Source organism: Mus caroli, unplaced genomic scaffold (genome assembly GCF_978045245.1).
Source record: "Mus caroli unplaced genomic scaffold, Mus_caroli_1 scaffold_19, whole genome shotgun sequence".
Taxonomy (NCBI): Eukaryota; Metazoa; Chordata; class Mammalia; order Rodentia; family Muridae; genus Mus; species Mus caroli.
Window position 1 is genome coordinate 44,658,023 of NW_028227274.1, and position 20,160 is coordinate 44,678,182.

At 42.8% G+C, this 20,160-nt stretch overlaps 1 protein-coding gene across 1 annotated transcript; it reads right to left on the minus strand.

Annotated features, from left to right (window-relative positions):
• Positions 1-1,567: 1,567 nt before the first annotated feature.
• Cdo1 (cysteine dioxygenase type 1) lies at positions 1,568-17,158 on the minus strand. The gene is made up of 5 exons (XM_085833683.1): positions 16,760-17,158; positions 12,024-12,101; positions 8,729-8,883; positions 4,027-4,196; positions 1,568-2,325 (listed from the first exon to the last, which is right to left on the minus strand). The coding sequence occupies exons 1-5, from the start codon at positions 16,927-16,929 to the stop codon at positions 2,296-2,298; spliced, it is 603 nt and encodes a 200-aa protein (XP_085689809.1). The 5' UTR covers positions 16,930-17,158; the 3' UTR covers positions 1,568-2,295.
• Between the last annotated feature and the right edge of the window lie 3,002 nt (positions 17,159-20,160).

Sequence of the window (20,160 nt, forward strand, 5' to 3'; positions counted from 1 at the left end):
AGAAAGGGACAAAGTTCTGATTAGTGCCATTAAACGGTTAGACTTCTATGACAAGAGTGGATAGCAAACTGTACAACTGCATCACTTTAGGCTATTATATTGTATGTGATTATATCTATATGTTATATATATATATATATACACATATATATTACATATTCATTATATATATATATATATATTATTATATTGTAGCCATAGGAGAAAAGTAGCAGTATCTAATATACTAGGCCTTGCTTTCCAGAATGAATAATTGTGTTATGTCCAAGTAACTTCGAATAATCTTTACTATGGGGTAAACATCCAATAAATGTTAAGATCCATCTCAAAGATAAGAAGCTTAATGTAAATGCTTCCGGGGTGATAGGTCTAGAAACTCTTTTCAGAGGTTTTACTTCCCAACTGAGTCCCAAGATTGCCTACTCCAAGATGACAAGAGACATTTTAAAGAAAACTGTCTAAACCTGGGGCAGCAAACTCAAATGTGTATGTAGACTAGGAGGGTAACAGAAACAGAAAAAGGTGGGTTGGGGCGGCAGCAGACTGGAGTAATGGCCTCTTCAGGAGACCCTTGCTGAGCCAGGGAAAATGCACTATAGCCTGATGTTGCCCAATTACTTCAAGGTTTAAGATGTGAAGAATCTACCTTCTAAAGCCGGGCGTGGTGGCGCACGCCTTTAATCCCAGCACTTGGGAGGCAGAGGCAGGTGGATTTCTGAGTTCAAGGCCAGCCTGGTCTACAAAGTGAGTTCCAGGACAGCCAGGGCTACACAGAGAAACCCTGTCTCGAAAAACCAAAAAAAAAAAAAAAAAAAAAAAAAAGAATCTACTTTCTAAAACATTTCTCAGTGTTTACATGTTAGTTATTGTGATGGTTTGTGTAGGCTTGGGCCAGGGAGTGGCACTATTAGGAAGTGTGGCCTTGTTGGAGTACATGTGTCACTGTGGGTGTGGGCTATAAGACCCTAGTCCTAACTGCCTGGAAGTCAGTATTCTGCGAGCAGCCTTCAGATGAAGATGCAGAACCCTCAGCTTCTCCTGCCTGGATGCTGCCATGTTCCTGCCTTGATGGTGATAGACTGAACTGCTGAACTTGTAAGCCAGTCCCATTAAATGTTTTTCTAATGAGAATTGCCTTGGTTGTGGTGTCTGTTTACAGAAGTAAAACCCCATTTGAACACATGGAAAAAATGACACACATTTTTGGGCAACAGTGTCCTTGTGTTGGTATTCTTGTCAATTAGTGAAAATAAGGCACCGAAGTTGCTGTGAATGTAGCTCCTTGGCCTTTACAAGCCTGTATCATAGAAGCATCTTTTGGGATGGGAAGATGCTCAATGGTGAAGTACTTGCCTACCACTCAAGAAAACCCGAGTTTCACCCCTACAACACACACACACACACACATACACACACACATGCACACGCGCTCGCACACGCGCACACACACACCCTCCCAAACCAAAATATCTTTTTAAATTGCTTCAGTAATTTATCTAAATCTAAGAAACTATTATTTATATTATCTTTTTAAAAAAAAACCATGTGCATCAAAAAAGGCAATGTGTAGTTCTTCTCAAATCCAGTTTTATTAAAGTTGTTTGGCAATTTTGGTGGCAGCTCAAGGTGGTGGCACACATTACACTTGAGTTTCAGTTTTTGTTTGCAGGAGGTCTGGGTTCACGCACATCTCTAACCCCGTGCTGGTCACTACCAAGCAACAAACTGCTCTATGCGTCCCTAGTCTCCACAGCATAGGAATTTGTCAAATAGGGTTGAAAAAAAAATTCTTGACAAATATTAAGAATATACAAAGTATATTAAGGATTTCCACATTGAGACTTCCAGGTATGAAAACAGACACATATAGTTTGAGGTTTCTTATTTTTACTTATTGATTATTAGAGTTCAGAGACCAGAGTGTTTCCTAAGGCTGAAAAAAACCCACCAAAAGTCCAAGCAGAGTTTCCATGGACAACCTCTCCCCCACCCCCAACAGAGTTAGAGGACAAAAGAACCTGGTCATTAAAAACTTAACTTTTCGGGATAGCATTTGAAATGTAAATGAAGTAAATGCCTAATTTAAAAAAAAATCAAGTGACTTTTTCTTTAGTAGGATTTTCCACCTGCATAGCTCAGGGCATTGTTTGCCTCCTTAGGACACAGCCTATGCAGTAGAACTGAGCATAGCCTTGTTTAACTGTATAACTGGACAGCAAATGGTGGGTGGCCTCTCTGTCCAAGGGAAAACATTCAGAGGATCAGAAAGCGAAACTTCCAAGGGCTTGGTGGGCCCTAGTTGTTCTCCAGTGACCCTGAAGTTGTCTGTAAGAAAAGAAAAGAGAAAGCTGTGTAAGAATTTTTGCACAGGGCATATAAGCTGTTCCAAGTCAGCAGTTCTCAAATTATGTATGGGTCGTGACCCCGCACCTTCCAAAGACCATGGGAAGACTCATATTCACATTACAATTCTTAACAGTAGCAAAATGACAGTTATGAAGTAGCAACGAGAATAATTTTATGGTTTTGTGTGGGTGTGTGTGTGTGTGCAGCATTAGGAATGTTGAGAACCACTGTTCTCTAAGTGGTTGGTTTTCCAAGCAGAATTTGAAAGTCTAACCTTGGCAATGCATCCTAATGGCTTTCTTCTTGTGATAAGAAAACCTTTTGGAGTTCTGAATGTGAAGGACAAAGGCAAAACAGGTCAGTAAGATACCTGAGGATTGTAGCAGCCTATTTCCATGTGCTATTTCTTGACATGTCTCCTACTTCATTCATGACTAAATGAAGTCCGTTCCAATTTATTTTGTCAATGGCAGAAGACTATCCTACCAGAGTAATATTGGTTGCCTTATGGGGGGAAATGCTTGTCCTTCAAGAAGGATGTCTTAGCATATCCCAATATATTTGTGATCTAAGGACATTACATCTCAATGAACTAGCTAGCACATGTGCCAGTCAAAACACAAGCTTCAGATAGTTTTAGCAAACACAATTTATTGATGTCCCAGTAAACTAGTCCTCTAAATATTGTCATATTAGTGGGAAAGAGGCCAAATAAAGACTTCACTCCAATTTCCCAAGTGAAAAAGACATTTTCTTTAGGAATGAACATACATACATATTGAAGTTTCTCAAGAAACAAGTCTTTGCATCTAATTTAATTTTTTAAAACTGAATTATCTTCAAGGTTTAAGACATACTTAGGAGAGACTGGTCTTCTATCCTGTGAACTCGTCCAAGAATATCATAGATTTATGATATTTAATTAATGCTTATTATTTTTAGCTTTCAAATAATGTGTAAGTGTGCGCTTGCCTGGTGGGGGTGGGGAGGATATTTGCATGTGACTGAAGGTGCCCAAGGAGGCAGAGGCATCAGATTTCCTTGGAGCTGGAGTTAAAGGCAGTTGTGAGCTGCTGCACATGCATCCTGGAACCAAATGCAGGTCCCCTCTGCAAGGTACCATAGTTCTTATCTGCTGAGCAAATGCAGGTCCTCTGCAAGGTACCATAGCTCTTACCGCTGAGCCATCTCCCCAGCACATCAAATAATACTTAGGTCAATAAAAGCCTACACACAATGTACTACTGCCAATCCCCTAAGTCATGTATATTTTTTAGATTCTTTTATTTATTTATTTATTTATTTATTTATTTATTTATTTATTTATTTTCGAGACAGGGTTTCTCTGTATAGCCCTGGCTATCCTGGAACTCACTTTGTAGACCAGGCTGGCCTCGAACTCAGAAATCCGCCTGCCTCTGCCTCCTGAGTGCTGGGATTAAAGGCGTGCGCCACCATTTTAGATTCATTTTATGGTATGCTTACATGTGTGCATGAGTACAATATGCGTAACTGCCCATAGAGATCATACGTGGACACTGGCATCAGGTCTCCTAGACATGGTGTTAACGATAATGTGGTCCCCATGTGGGTCCTCTGCCAGAGAAGCAAGTGCTCTGAACTCCTGAGCCATCTCCCTAGCTCCTTCTAAGTCATTTGAACCCAGGAAACTGTACTTACAAATGGAGTCCTGATTCCAAACTTGCTGTGGAATGTCATGGTGACTTTGTTTTTATGCCCTGTTCTCTGGTCAAAGGCGTGGCATGTATCGAAAGGTGGACTGTACAAGTGGAGGCTCACGGCAGGCTCTGTGTGGCTGACGTTCTCTACTCGGTGTAAGCCAATGGAATCTTTACAGACCAAAGAGGACAGAAAACAACGAAGGAATCAAGACGGCAGCTGAAGGCAAAAAAACGTTCGTAATCACCCACAATCTTTAATTGATATCGATGAATATGGAATGAATACATATTAGACTTAAGCTGCTGGTTATGTATGGATAGTAAGTGCCACATAGGCATCAATCCTGCAAGCTGTCTTACATTATAGTCAAAGACTAAATCAAGATAAAATATAGTGCGAAAGAAAACATTCATAAGAACTTGTAAGCTTAAAAGGTAGTTTTGTTAAAAAAGAGAGAAAAACAAAATCCTAAACCACTCAGGGAAAAGGCCAAAATAAACCAAACCAAAACCCCAAAACCAACAACAAAAAACCCCAACCCTGTATTTTGAAACTCTCAAATAGCTCAGGAATGGGCAGTCCCAGGTCCTTCTGGAAAGGAGTGAAGACTGGGCTAAAGACAACTGACTGGTTGAAAGCCTATTTAGGAAATAGGATCTTGAATCCCACTTCACCATCCCCCCCCCCTGCTTCCAACCCCCAAAGATGGAGATTTGCTATCTAGAACTAGAAGGAGTCCAACAGCAGGGATCAGGACTGGTTGATGTTAAAAGCAAGCGAGTGAAGCCTCAGGCCACACGTGATTGACAATTGTCCAGATTTCTTCACCAGCCAAACATCATCCAGGATTTCCATCTCCAGCCTGAGATGGAAGCATTCTACCTCTTGGACCTTTGTTAAAGGTCTCTGCCTGATCCTCAGAGAGCGAGCGAGCCTGTCAGTAAGCCCCATCCTGTATTGGGGGCCACCAAGTGAGGGTTTTTTTTTTTTTTTTTGTCCTTAGATTTTACACATGAGCACACAACTGAGTTAGCCTCTAGTCCAGAAGTCAGAGTATGGCCTTGAGCAGCCTGGAAAAACAAGTTCCAACAGAACACCAAGGGGAGCTGGGAAAGTCTATTATTAGCATTCTCCCTGAGACAAAACACCCAGAGGGGAGTGGGAAATCGAAGGATTTTTGTTTTTATTTATTTATTCGTGGAGAGAGTGTCTCATCCAACCCACGGTCACTCTGAACTCCTGATCCTTCTTTTCCGATCTCCTAAGTGCAGGGCTGGTTTATGTGAGACTGGGGATGGAAGCCAGTAGTACCTGGTGCACACAAACTAAGGGAGCACCAGCATAGCTACACCCCTGGCCTCAAAAAGGCTTCTCCAAAGAAAAAGACAGTGGGGTGCGGTAGTGCACACCTGTAGGAAACGCTGAGGAGGCAGAAGCAGGAGGATCGCCAAGTAAAACAAAACCTGAACAGAAGGGCTGGCAGAAAAAGTTGAGGAAGGCTCAAAGAATTAAAAAAAACAAAAACAAAAAACCCAAAGATTAAAATAATAGGAAACAGAAAAAGATCAAAGGAGAAGTCCAGGAAGCTTAATATCCAAACAAGAGGCCTTTCAGAGACAGAATTCACAGGAACAACATGAGGACGGTTCTTGTGTTGATGGGCACGAGCCAAATGTCCAAACTGAACTGAACCAAGCACCTGTCAGAACAAGGTGTCCCTAGGTGACCGTATTACCGTGAAAGGACACGGGGACAGAATAAAGGCAGCATATGTTAAGATTCCAAATACTTCCAGAAGGTCTTTCAGTGAGAAAGCAAGAGTCAGAATGACAAAGGACTTTCAACAGGAGTAGGATACACTGAAATGCAAAGACACAGACTTCTGAGGGGCCGTGACTGACAGGTCACAATCCACACCCAGCTACTTCATCTGTCAACTTATAAGGTTTGAATACAGGGTGCCTGTTGTTTCGTTGTTGTTGTCTTTAGATATTAGGAAGTCTCAAGAATTTACTGTCCATGCCTCCTTTCATGAAGAGACATTGGAAGATATGCTTACCCAAACAAGGGTGTGAAGCAAGAACAGTTTGTTGAGTTCAGGAAATAAGTTCAACCACAGGAAAAAAGCAAAGAGAAGGCTGAGATGACATCTTGTAGCTTGACTGTGAGCCTGGCCTAGAGATAACCAACCAGGAAGAACTATTTCCAGGAAGATAAAACAAAACAAAACAAAACAAAACAAAACAAAACAAAACAAAACAAAACAAAACAAAACAAAACCAAAAAACAAAAAACCCATGTTCTCTCTCTCTCCTCTCTCTTTCTTCTAAGATAGTTTTTTCATGACTTGGTTTGTCCTGAAACTCGCTCTGTAGACCAGGCTGGCCTCAAAGTAACAGAGATCCACCTGCCTCTGCCTCTGGAGTGCTGAGATTAAAGGTGTGTATTATTATGCTCTGCCCAGTGTTCTCTTTTTGAGACAGGATTTCTGTGTCTCCTAGGCTGACACTCAACTCATTATGTAGCCCCCGCGGCTTGCTTCAAACTTGAAAGCCCCTCCTGTCTCAGCCTCTCGAGTGCTGGAGTTACATGGCACAGCAACACTTTGTACTTATAAAGCCAAGATGATCTAGCACCTGTTGATGTACAACTAGATCTAGTCACTCATTCTTTAGAAGAGTCCAGGGCTCATGCATGAACCTCACCGTTCTGAGTCTGAGCACTGTAGCCCCTGTCTCTTATTCTTTTGTGTGCCTGGTGCACCCTGTTCCAGTCTTACTGCACGTTTCTTGGTGACTTTGTTTCTGGTTTTTTTTTTTTTTTTTTTTTTTGAGACAGGGTTTCGCTGTGTAGCCCTGGCTGTCCTGGAACTCACTCTGTAGACCAGGCTGGCCTTGAACCCAGAAATCCACCTGCCTCTGCCTCCCAAGTGCTGGGATTAAAGGCGTGAGCCACCACTGCCCGGCTTTCTTGGTGTCTTTTATCAAGGTCACCTAGCCAAGTCCTGTCGACCTCCTCCTACTTCAAACAGGCTCCTGGGTCTCTGCTCCAACTCTTGTCTCATCTCACCTTTACCCTATGCTGTAGGTTGCCACCATATGGGTAAAGACATTCTGAATTACAGTTCTGCTGATAGGGGAGAGCTCATCTCTCCACTGTTCCTAGAGGCTCATGTCTTGATCTTGTTTAGGTCCTCATAACTCCTGCCTAACCCCATCTTCCTTCTTCTTTTCCATTTAACCTTGCCCTCCGCTGCCATTTCCTCAAGGTTCCACTCTCTGCAAGGACTGGGAACCTCCTCCGATCATACCCATGCCCACCTCTGACCTGTAAAAACCAGAGGTCGGAAACTTGTAGCTTTTAATGTATTTGAGGAGTAATTAGTCTACAAAAACTATTCAGTATAACTCATCTCATATCTTACTGATTGGCAAAAACTAACATTAAAACCCAGAACTTAACACTTCTATGGAAAAAGAGTCAGGACAATCTCACTGGGTTGGCAACACTCCTGTCCTTTTAGTGTGCATCAGGTCCTCACCAAAGCTTTTTAATCCCAAATCTGCGGCTCCCTCCTTCAATTTACATGGCTGGCTTCTGCACTGAAGATCCCTGACAAAGCTCTTTTTTCATATCCAATGTACATTCTCAAAGATTCTGATTCCAACTGAAAGTAATTATTCTAGGAAGCTTTTAGCTTTATTGTGCTATGGTACAGGTGACAAGTCTGTCCTCATAACGGTGGTGTGCCTCCTACACAGCAACCCTGAAATATTTGAGAAAACAAAGGAAAACATCTATGGAGGAAACCATAGCCTCATGTAATATGAATAGAAGAGAAAATGTTTCCCCTCCAGTCAGATCTCTGTAAGTGATCTGCATTCCTAAACTAATAATCTTAACAAGCTAGAGCCAAGTAGCAAGGCCAATTCTAGACTTAAGATATATGAAGGAAGCACTGTGCTTGCCAGAGAAAGACTGTAATATTTCATTTTATATAAGCAGGACAGCATCCTTATTAAAAGCATATGTTTGGACTCAAACTGCTTTGATTCAAATACTGGCTACACATTTAAAAACTGAGTGATTCCAGACAAGTTATTTCATCTTCATCTGTACTGGCAGTCTCATATATATCTGAGAGTAAAGATTATGAATCTCATATGTTTCCATGAATCTTTGGAAAGTTGTGATCCTTTTTAGAACTAGAAGTAAACTCCCTGCCTCTCCTGGGAAGCATTTGGGGATATTTCAGATGACATGTAGGGGAAAGAACAAGTTCTTGGTAAGATGTCCTTAAGTCACTGCCCAACAATATACATCACAAAATTTCTCTTGAGAAAGGCTTTTTGGGTATGCTGTATGCAGTTTTTTTTTTTTTTTAAAAAAAGGCACTAGCTAATGTTCTTAATCACTTCCAGAACATGTTACATTTTCTAATACAAACGCACTGTATGTTGCCCAATTAGACACAACTCTTTTGTATAAATTCAGATCCCTATTTCTCTTGTTCTAAGCTTGGGCAGATAAATGACTTTCCAATGAATGGTAATCTTCATGCACATGTTTTGAATGAATGAGTCCAACCCTGCTTTATAGCCTTAGAAACCCACTGCGTTTAGGCCATTTTTCCATCAACATGTCTAGCTAAGAGTTCAGTTTTTCCAACACCCTCATAGACCAGAGTATAGAATGTTACCATTAATGTAGGCACACTGGTTTTCCCTCAGGGTTCTTTCAGACTTCTTGATCATCTCGTTGGATTTTTTGTCAGGCCAGTCAAACAGTGTCTCCTTTAGATTTCCTTGCAGCAGCTTCAGAAAGCAGTGGGAGTCCGTGTGATCGTGAATACTGCTATATATGCACAAAACGACAGATGAACTCAGTGGTTGGTCCAGCAGCCCATCGGTTGAGCGTAAACGGATACAGTGTCCAGAAGCTCTCTGGACCTAATGCATTTCAGATGCTCTGTTTTAAATCTATCAATTTGCACTTTAGCATTGTGACTCTGGGCACAATAACCACACATCATCCACATCAAGGCATGTGACTTACAGCTTTAATGTCCACTCCCACTAAAGAGCGGCTAATGCTTTAAAAGTGTCGTCACAGTGATACGGTAACAAAACACAAACTTAGAAACCATTTCTTTTTTTTTTTTCCCCCAACATAGTTTTTTGTCTGTTTGTTTTGGTTTGGTATATTTTTTCTATAATATTTGTTTTGTTTACAGTTATCTTTTAGACACAGCTTCATTATGCAGTCATACAATTCATGATCTTCCTGTGTTAGAAGGGAGGATTACAGGTTTGCTGAGATTTCAGGTGTGACACAATACCCAGGGAAAAAAATGCAGGTTTTAATAACTTCTTAAGTTGAGCTAGAGTTTGATAATGAAAGAATATTAGGAGGGAAGATTGCTCACTTAGTGTGTGAGGTCTTGGATTTTAAATCTCGGCCATCATGCGCACACACACACACACATACACACACTGGGGGAGGGGTTCATTAAAGAAATTTTTAAAAGAACAAAGTAACTCATCCATGTTAATTGAGTGCCTTGGAATCATTGAATATTTTATGTTTTCCCCCCACAGGCCTTTCCTCTTTTCCTCTTTGTGTGTGAGGGAGACTGTGTATGTGTGCATATACATGCTTATCCTGAAATGATGATATAAGGCGGTCTTGGTATTACCATCTTACTGCCTTGGAGTAGCCGACCTGTGATGATCGTCTGATACTGGTGGGAGAAAGCAAACTGTATAATAAGTAAAAAGGAATTTATTCATGTGATCTTAGAGCAAATAGTATTTGGGTATATGAAGTCATAATAACTGCAAGGATGATTAAAATACATAAGTGTATATCATTTTTAGGATTTACATCATGTTGAATTCTGCTAATATTTCAATGCACCATAAAAGGACTGTTTCTTGAGTCTGTATGCTCTAACCCTAGCCTTGCTAATCTGTTTTTAAAAAAATACTGAATGGGTTGGAGAGATGGTTCAATGGTTAAGAGTACCGACTGCTCTTCCAGAAGTCCTGAGTTCAATTCCCAGCAACCACATGGTGGCTCACAACCATCTGTAATAGGATCTAATGCCCTCTTCTGGTGTGTCTGAAGAGAGCTACACTGTACTTATAATACATAAATAAATAGATTAATTAATTAATATTGAACACAATTATAACAATTAGAAAAATTATTTAAAAAAATAGTGAATGAATGAGTGCTTACTACCCCATTTCACCAACTGTTCATTGCAGCATTTGCTCCCCAGAGATCCCACACTCTAAAGCCTTGTAATTTTGCATGTTTTTTTCTCTCATCAAAAATGGCTCTGAGTTATTTTTAAGAACAAAACCTGGTACATCTTGTTTAAAAATCTAATAATATCCAGTTGGTAACAAGACTGGCAAACGTACAAGCTGCAGACAAGGAAACAACTGTTGGCGCTTTAGCATTAGTTTAAATTCCCTTCCTGGTAAAGAGGTTAAAGAGTAAACTGGAAGCAGAAAGACTTCTTCTGAATTTCTGACAAGTTTTTCTACCTCCACATCGTGCCGGTTTGGTCTTTGATCCCACAGTTGTTGACACGCACACCTCGCACACTACAAAGGTCAGGGCTAAGCACAGCTCCCAAAACCGTTTAACTCCATAGGAGACAGAGAGCTTAAATGAAGATGAGCATTTTCTTCCTTTGAAATATTACTCATTTGGGAAAGAGGCTTGTTTCTGTGTTTATTTCTTACATTTATCTATTTGTTTACTGCGTGCGTGCATGTACGTGTGTGTCTGTGTATGTGTAAAAGAGTTCTTTCTCTTGTGAGAGTTTGTGCTTTCCTTTTACTCTGTGAATTCCAATAACTGAACAGAGACTCATTATTCTTGGTAGCAAACACATTTACCCACTGAGCCATCTTGCTGGCCCTGGGGGGGTCGGGGGTCTGATTTTAATGTACATAGTGAGTGCCTGAAACCCCAGCCCCCATGTTAACTCCATGCTGAGATTAGGGGACAATGTAAAGAAAGAATTCTAAAATGTAAATTGCTAGTCTTTTTAAAGTTAGTGGTTCGCCGGGCACTAATTACTGTTCATGTGTTGGGCCAGACGCTGTAAGAAATACCTTGAATGGAGATGGGGGGGGGGGTGCATCTCGACATTAGAAGGTAGAGTACTCACTTAGTGTCCAGAGATATGCATTTGATTCCTAGCACTGCAAAACATAGACTTATTTATTTTGAGACAGAGTCTCAGTATATATCCCTTGCTGTCCTAGAACTCACTGTATATACCATATTCCGCTCTTCCAGAGGTCCTGAGTTCAATTCTCAGCAACCACATGGTGGTTCACAACCATCTGTAATGGGATCCGATGCTCTCTTCTGGTGTGTCTGAAGACAGCTGCCGTGTACTCCTATAACCTAGTCTAATATGAGTCTTAGAGATTATCAAATAGCCATTTAAAAACACGTTATAAAAGCAGTTAACAGCTTGAGAGGTTGAGAAAATGTACAAAATAGAAGGGTATGTATAACCTCAACTTCGTGAAGAACGAGTCACCAGCACGCATTTGCATTAGCATAGAGTACACACCAAAATGTGACTCCATAGAGGTGACATAAATAAGGCTTTTTATTTTTTTTTATTTTTTTATTTTTTGGTTTTTCGAGACAGGGTTTCTCTGTGTAGCCCTGGCTGTCCTGGAACTCACTCTGTAGACCAGGCTGGCCTCGAACTCAGAAATCCGCCTGCCTCTGCCTCCCAAGTGCTGGGATTAAAGGCGTGCGCCACCACCGCCCGGCTCATAAGGCTTTTTATAACTACCTCAAACTCACAGACGTCCATCTGCCTCTGCCTCTTACGCTGGGATTAAATGTGCATGTCAACACACCTGCCCAAAACATAGATTTATCTAAGAAAAGTGCTCTTAAGAAGAGGAGGAACCCCCAAAGGTATTTCTGGAATGAGTGAATAGTTCTTACATTACCTGCCATGCCCTTCACCCCAGCACAGAATCATCAGATTAAATTTCCCATTTCCTTGATCCACAAGATTTCGAGTATACCTAAAAAAGCAAACATAGTCCACTGAGGAAAGTACTAGGAAAAATAAGTATAACAAAGTAGCATTTAATTTGTTATTATTAAGTATTTTAGACAGGGGTCTCATGTAACCCAGGCTGTGACCTCACAGTGTAGCTGATGACTTTAACCTCCTGGTACTTCTACCCGTCTCCCAAGCATCCCTTTTACTGACAGTCTTACTTTCCATTTTCTATTTAATAATCTTTCATTCAAATGTAGACATTCAATAGGGCTTAGGGTCTGTTCTTCTTTAAAAAAGAAATTTATTAAATATTTAATTTAATTAAAATTTTATTTTATTTTTAAACTAATTTTAAACTAACTAATTAATTATTTTTTCTCTCCTGTATTAGATTCCAACTGCAGTCTCCCTTCCCTCCACTCAGGGAAATTCAAGATAAAACAAAAACCTAAAAACAGCAACAAAAAAACCCAAAACCAGCCGGGCGTGGTGGCGCACGCCTTTAATCCCAGCACTCGGGAGGCAGAGGCAGGCGGATTTCTGAGTTCGAGGCCAGCCTGGTCTACAAAGTGAGTGCCAGGACAGCCAGGGCTACACAGAGAAACCCTGTCTCGAAAAACCAAAAAAAAAAAAAAAACCCAAAACCAAACCAAACAAACCGATCTTTCATCTTTGCAAAAATCCAGGACAGGATAGATCACAGAGCCATAAAATCTCATTTAAGCAAACCCATTTTCTCTCACCACCAACAGTTCATACCCATTTAATGTTAACACAATGTATAGTTCGGTTTTGCTCACGCAGCCATCTAAAAATAATGAGCGCCAGTTTGCTTACTTAGACCCCAACAAATTGTGAGCCACTTTAATATGCATTTTTGGTCTTTGTTTTTGAAACAAGGAAGGCATTATTTTTAAAAAGCAGTGCTCAGCCTCCAGATGCATTTCCTGGAAATGGAAGATGCCTTTCAAAGGTCTGCTCACTCTCAAAGTGAAACACCTGCCGAGTCTGGTGCACACAGGAGTCTGAATCCCAGCCCCAGCGTTCTACCTTGATAAAGCCAGAACACTGTTTTCGAATTCAAAGGCCAGAACAAATGAAAACTATCTTCAAGAGCTGAATTTTGACTTCTCAATTTATGCCTTTTTCCCCCTGGTCCAGGGAGAATGACAAGACCTTTCTGTATTTTGAATCACTGACTTTACTGAGGTAGCTGCTCAGCCTTAACTACTGGTATGGATAGATAAGAGGGGAGAGATAATGCAAATTTCAAGTTTCTCTGAGCTTATCAGTCCAAACTAATAAAAAGTAGCATTCTCGGGGAAGGTATTTGGAAAGCCTATAACAACTCCAGGAAAGAACGCTGCTACTGTGTGGGGCATTTTCCCCACTTTTAGCTGTTAAAGTAGGCATTGAGGACTGAGGTTTCAATAAAAGACAGTTCTAGAATTCTGCTCGGTTTTACTACTAAGGCGCTGACACCAACGCATTCAAAAGCACTCACAAGAAAAATCTCTGCACAAAGAAGCTGAGGGCTGAAGTAAGACTGGAACAAAGGCTCCATTAGGTCAGAATACTAAAGCTTTTACTACTATAATTGGCAGGGGAAAAAGAAAATCTAAACCAAAACAACCATTGTAAGGATGCTTGATCTCTCAAGTTGTAATTCGGTAAGTCCGCTGTTAGCATCTAACCAGCAAAGGTGGCTGGTTGTGACATTCACTCCAGACTGCTGTTTCTAAGGGTAAAGAAAGGGTTGGCTATTCATTTAGTCATCTGCTCCCTCAGGCCCTCTGGGCCGCTTTCCTCCAGTCTTGTCCTCCCTACCATACCCCAAACTCATGGGCACGTGCTTGCAGGATATGAGTCTTCAGAGAGCTGCTAAGTACTATAAAAGTCATCATCACTATTGGTTTCTCAAGATAGCTTTTCTTTGTGCAGCCTTGGCTATCCTGGAACTCTCTTTGTAGACCAGGCTAGCCTCAAACTCACAGAGACCTGCCTGCCTCTGCCTCTGCCTCTCAAGTGCTGGGACTAAAGGTGTGCACCATCCTCGCCCAGACTATTATCTTCTTTTTAGTTATTTGTCTCCCTTATATTCTAGCTCCTTACAACCTAAGAAGAGGCTGTACACACAGCCTTTAAATCATAGCAATCAGGGTTCCTGTATAACAGCACACTTCTTCAGAGAACTCAGTCTGGATGTACTGGGACACACAGAGCCTTGCTCCCAGTCCCCAGATCACAGATAGAAATCCTAGGCACTAAGGATCACAATACCATGGAATTCACCCCTGTTCGCCAGTCTCCCGCTCTTCTTACTTTATAGCCCACATACATCCCACCCAGGACTTCACCGTATCTTAATGAGCTGTGCCTTGGGTCAAACAAGAACTCCCTGGCAATGCCATTGTTCTAGACAGCAGGAGCTGTGTGCAGCATACCTGGCTAATTTCTCTTGGACAATGCCAAACCTAGCCAGAGATGCTACTTATAATAAAAGAATTTGTTATAGGTCTAGAGCAGTGGCTCTCAACCTTCCTAATGCTGTGGCCCTGTGATACAGTTCCACATGCTGTATTTTTGTTGCTATTTCATAAATCTAACTTTGCTACTATTATGAATTATAACATAAATATGTGTATTTAAGGATAGGGATCTTAGGTGACCTCTGTGAAAGGGTTGTTCAACCACTAAAGGGGTTGTGACCGACAGGTTGAGAACCACTGGTCTTGAGGAAGTTGCCTAGCGGTTTAGAGCCCAAGGTTCCTAAATTGTGTATTGCATAGTAGAATGTGGAATCATAGAAAACAGGAACGGCAAAAATTAATTCCAAATAAACTGGAATGTGAAACATATTGGTACCCAGTAGCCCTCGTCTGTGTCACCACAGTCTCCATAGCAATAAAAAATATTTATTGTTAATGTGTGTATCATGTGTGCACTTGGGCATACGTGTGCCGTGGTGCTGGTGTGAAGGTCAGAGGGCATCTTCTTGGAGTTTTCATGTAGCTCAGGCTGTGAGCTGAGGTTTGCCCGGAACATAGGTATATCTCCACCTCCCAAGTGCAAGTATCGTGGCCAGCCCCTATTGTTTTTCATGTTTAATAATCTTTCATTCAGATGTAAAACCAAAATAACAAATATTCAGCAACATTTCTTTATGCAAAAGTAAATGATCCACCTTGTTAGTATGCATACTTGCTTTAATTTTTAATAAATGATAAAATTACATGTATGCCAATTAAAAAAAATTATGGTTGACTTCCAGTAAATACTTTTATTTTATACACCATACAAGGAGCTATGTAAAAGCTTTTCAGGCCATAGGGGCTGCAAGTGGCCCTGGTTTAGGGGAGGCTCCTAAACAATAATGGGGAAACAGACCTTGTATAGACTACTTAACTCTTTTCAGGCTGGCTTTTGCTGGTGAAACTGAGATAAGAACAGCTTTGTCTCTCACTAGGCTTAATGACTGGAAGAGAACTTGGCCCACAAACTGGCCATTACCTGCCAGCATTTAAGAGCTAGACATGTAAGCCGGGAGTGGTGGCACACGCCTTTAATCCCAGCACTTGGGAGGCAGAGGCAGGAGGATTTCTGAGTTCGAGGCCAGCCTGGAACTACAAAGTGAGTTCCAGGACAGCCAGGGTTATACAGAGGAAACCCTGTCTCGAAAAAATGACATGTTAGGTGTACTCTTGTAGGACCCAGCCTGAAACTGAGTGACCAGATCAAAGGAAATTGCTTAAGACCACTCCCAAGGGCAAAATGTCACTTTCTTTGTCCTTAGTTTTTACTACTCACAAGTCCTAAAATACAGTTGACATGGTCCTTTCTGACAAAACTTTATTGTATATGTTACATGTTAAGGAGAGACAATTTTCAAGGAAAAGCCCCATTCTCCGCTATCCTTTCCGCCAGCCAGTTTCCTCCTGCTAGCCTGCCTATCAGGTACAAGCAGCGAAGCTTGCTCTTTCTTTCACACACCTGACCTCTTTACCTCCAGGTGACTACTTTTCCTCTGGCCCCAGAGGGCTGACTTAATCATTCTGATTTAATCCCTAAATCAAGGCTTCAAAGGTCCCCGGACTACCAGACACCTCATTCAAGCAAGCCCGGAAAGTAGCGGTCTTTATTTAGTTTTCCCGTCCAGATTCTGGAAAACAGGGCCAAGAGAGGGCCAAAGGCTTGGGGGCTGCGAAGGTCACGATGTGCCCATTTTGCAAAACCTGAGAGTGGGCGAGCCAACCCTCAGTGGGGAGGTGAAAGTGCCTTGGAGGAACTGGATAGTAACAGCTGGCAAAATCAGAGCTCTGTTTTACATTAAAGCTCTCCAGGGTTGGTGACGAAGGTCTGAATTGGAGTTGTGTCTCCCACCACCACCCTTTTCTGAATGTTTGGTAGGGTGATCTCCTGGAGAGTCCTCTGACCTTCTGCAGTCAATTCTAGGCGGCTGCCCCGCCAGAGCTCTAACGTGCTAAGGGGCCCGAGGGGTCCTGTAGTGCAGTGCCAGCGGCGGCTGCAGAGGTGGGGTGTCTCTGTGTCAGAGGCTGGGGGGTTTCGCGGGCGACAGAGAGCTGAAAATCTGAGAGCCGTGCAGAGGTGGGATGGGGGCGGGGGGAGTTCCCTTTCAAAGGAGGGGACCTAGCTTTGCAGAAGCCCGAGAGCGCTCACCTGTATTGATCGAATTTGGCATACAAAGCCCACTCGGCGGGATTGCTCTCGTAGGCTTCCAGTACAGCCTGCACCTCCTCCACGTTGACTTCGTCCCCCGCGAAGAGCTCATGTAAGATACGGATGAGGTCCGCCAGGGTCCGGGGCTTCAGCAGCTCGGTCCGTTCCATCCCCGCAGGGCTGGGGCGCGTCTCTTCTGGCCAGCGGCGGAGGACGCGAGCGCGCCAAGGAACCCGGCTGCAGGCTAGACAACCACACACACCCCGGACCCCAAACGCCGGGGACCCACCACGCTCAAAGCTCTCGCAAGGGTATCAAGACTCAGGACTAGGAGTCACCGGAGACCAGCTTGAAGCCCTGGCTGGTCAAGACCAAATCTGAGGAGTCCGCCCTCCCGGGCCCTTTTTAAGCTCTTGGAGTCATCTAGAATGTACCAACCGCCTTCAGGGGGTGGAGTGAGGCGGAGAGAGACCCGAGGAAGGGGCCGGAGGTGGAGAGAGCCAGAGGGAAGGCCCTGGCACAGCATTGTGTGTGCACACCAGCCCTCAGAAGCCCCACTGGTGCCCTTGCCTCCTACTTGCGGTGAGCCTCAGGCAATTTCTCCCCCTTCCTTAGCGGCGGATTTTGGCCGCCCATCTTATTCCGACCCCACCTCCCGGGTTTGGTTTTCAATACATGTCTGTGTGTTTTAAATCTCTGTGGGAGATGCTGTGGAAAAGGAGCCCATCTTCCAAATGTAGCTAAGATGCCTGGGAAAAACCAACAATGGGATCCATTCCCAGGCTAGAGTGACTGTGCTGTGAACCTAAATGGTCTACATATGTGCCCCAGGCATGGTGAAAATGAAGTTTTGAACGTCACTTTGTAGCTCTCGCTGGCTGGCTGGCTGGCTGGCAGTAGACCAGGCCGGCCTTAAACTCAAGAGATCCGCCTGCTTCTGCCTTCCAAGGGTTGGTGGGTTTCTTTCTTTCTCCTATTCCTCTTTTTCAGTGTAAATTGTGCAGTAGTATATTGAGTAAATTTTAACAAAGAATACCCGAGTTTCTAATACGAGTGCAATCCAGGTGCTTTGCTTTTAAACACTGCTTGGTAGAGCTGAAGGTGCTAAGAGCTAGAATAGGCTTTTTGGTGCAGCTGGGCTTGAGTGGTGGGGATGTTTGCCACTGTGCAGTTAAAAGATTATAATTAGATGACTTCACTTCAAGGCACATACACATAGCAAACAGTTCTATGTCCTGTCACTTAGCATGTTGTGGGAACAGCACGGATTACGTATGGTTGAAAAATAAAACCCAACAGACACATTTCGAAGTACATACTCCTTCATTCCATTATAAATGATTTTGATTATTCAAGATATAGACTACTGTATCCCCTACCCTGGCCACTTCAGAGACATATAACATGACATTTATTTGGGTTGCACGGTTTCACTTTGGAACACCTCTGCTAGGAAAACCATGGCCGCTGTGAGACAGACTAGTCACTGGCTCAAACTCCTGTAATCCAAGCACTTGGGAGGTGGAGGCCCAATTGCAGTTTGTGGACAGCCTGGGCTATATAGCCTTAGGTATGTCTCACAGCCCAAACAAGCAAACAAAACACACACTGAACACTTTTGTGGAGTGTTCTGGAAGGTGACTAGTAAAGTATCTGAGATAAAGTTAACATGTCGTTTTAATTGGTCACTCAAAACTTATTCTTGCCAATGTCTGTCTTTGAGCCCATTTTACTTGTTTGGAATATAAGTCCAAACTGATGTCTTTGTGTTTTACTCTCCATCCTTTGAGTTTCCTCTCATTTTCAAAGCTCTTTCCATACACACTATTCTCCTTTACCTTCGTCCATTTATTGCCTGTTTACACACTCCCACACCTGATTTTATACACCCCGAAAGCACATCCTTGAAGTCCTGCTGGCACCCCAAGTGAAGGATTTCACAAGCCCCTCTGGAGCGTATGGTCAGATTCTAGAGGTGTTTCAGCAGTGCCTGATTCAGTCATTCTTCAGAGCCCTTTCTTGTTTTGAGACTTGTGGCTCACTATGTAGATCAGGCTGGCATTGAACTCATATATATCCATTTCTGCCTCCCTCCCAAGTGCTGGGACTAAAGGTGTGTGCCTCCACACCAGGCTTCATAGTTCCTTACAAACCCAGGATTGGAAAAATGGAGCTACAAGCACTAGAGTTCTGAAAACAATTTGCCCACAAATGGAGAACATTTCAAACAGCCAAGCACTGTCCCTACAATCTGAATTCCCTGTTCTAAGTCACTGACCTCAGATGGTTTACAGTCTAAGGGGAGGGTTCAGGCACAGCAATACACATGGAGACAGACAGACACTGGCAGCATCTGTAGACAACGGAGACATATAAAGCAGGGGGAGCTGGGGAATGAGGAGTTTCTAATTTAAAGGGTGTCTGGGGAAGACTTCCTTACAGTGCAGCTTGAGCAGGGAGGAGCACAGGTGTCAGGTGCATTTGTCTTGGAGATACTTCCAAATGGAGAGACATTAAGTGCAAGAATCCTTGGATGGACACAATCTTAAATGTCTGAATTAGAACATCGTCTTTCCTGTTTGATCATTTATGCACCAAAACCAAGAAAACAAGTAAAGCCAGTGTTTTTCACTTCCTATTGTTTCCAAAAACCAGGGGGACCCCCCCCCAAAAAAAAACCCAAAACCCTGTATACCTTCAAACCCTTAAGGCTTAAAATAAGAAAACCTGCTTACTCCACTGCAAGTGTCATGGATCAAAGTTAACACTTCATTTCAGGGCTTTTTTTTTTTTTTTTTGATACTGGCACCACAATCCCCTAAAAATGGAAGAAAGGACTTACACTCCAGCCACCGAGGACAGCAAGGCTTACTTCCCACCACCAGACCACCAAGGATTGTTTTTACTTACTGACTGATAAGCATCTGACATTTAGAGTTGTTAATCACCCAAGGCCTTCTCACACTCATTAGCCATTTCTCACCTTTTAATTATTTGGTGTGGGTGCTTACCCAGGCCTGCATTTTCTTTTTGCCTATTGTGTTTGCCTTACCCCAAATACATACATATATTGGATATTAATCTCCCCATGCATTCCAAGTGTTTTCTGTTCCCTTCTGCTGCACAGAAGCTAAAGATTTCCTCTGCTGCTTTTGAAGTTAAAGCACTCTTAATTAGGTCACTGAAAATAGATGACACCCCCCCCACCCCCCCACCCCCCGCCCATTCCCTCTCCAGGCCCCACAATCATGAGTGCAGGGTGCCTTTGTGCCATGGCCGCATGCGGCTAGGTGCTGTCACAGTGCTGGCTTTCTCTAAGTGCTCTTGTGAGGAGGGGCTCTCCTGGAGTCGGGATTTTTGAAGTTCAAAACCCCAATGAGTCCTGGAGGAGTGAGGGTGTT

Excerpts from the sequence above, each read along its gene's own strand:
- Cdo1 (XM_085833683.1), bottom strand. The coding sequence starts at position 16,929 with ATGGAACGGACCGAGCTGCTGAAGCCCCGGACCCTGGCGGACCTCATC. Across the intron at positions 8,884-12,023 it reads TGGGGTGAAGGGCATGGCAG|CAGTATTCACGATCACACGG; the intron begins GTAATGTAAGAA and ends GTGCATATATAG. Across the intron at positions 2,326-4,026 it reads TTGGAATCAGGACTCCATTT|ACAACTTCAGGGTCACTGGA; the intron begins GTAAGTACAGTT and ends CTTTTCTTACAG.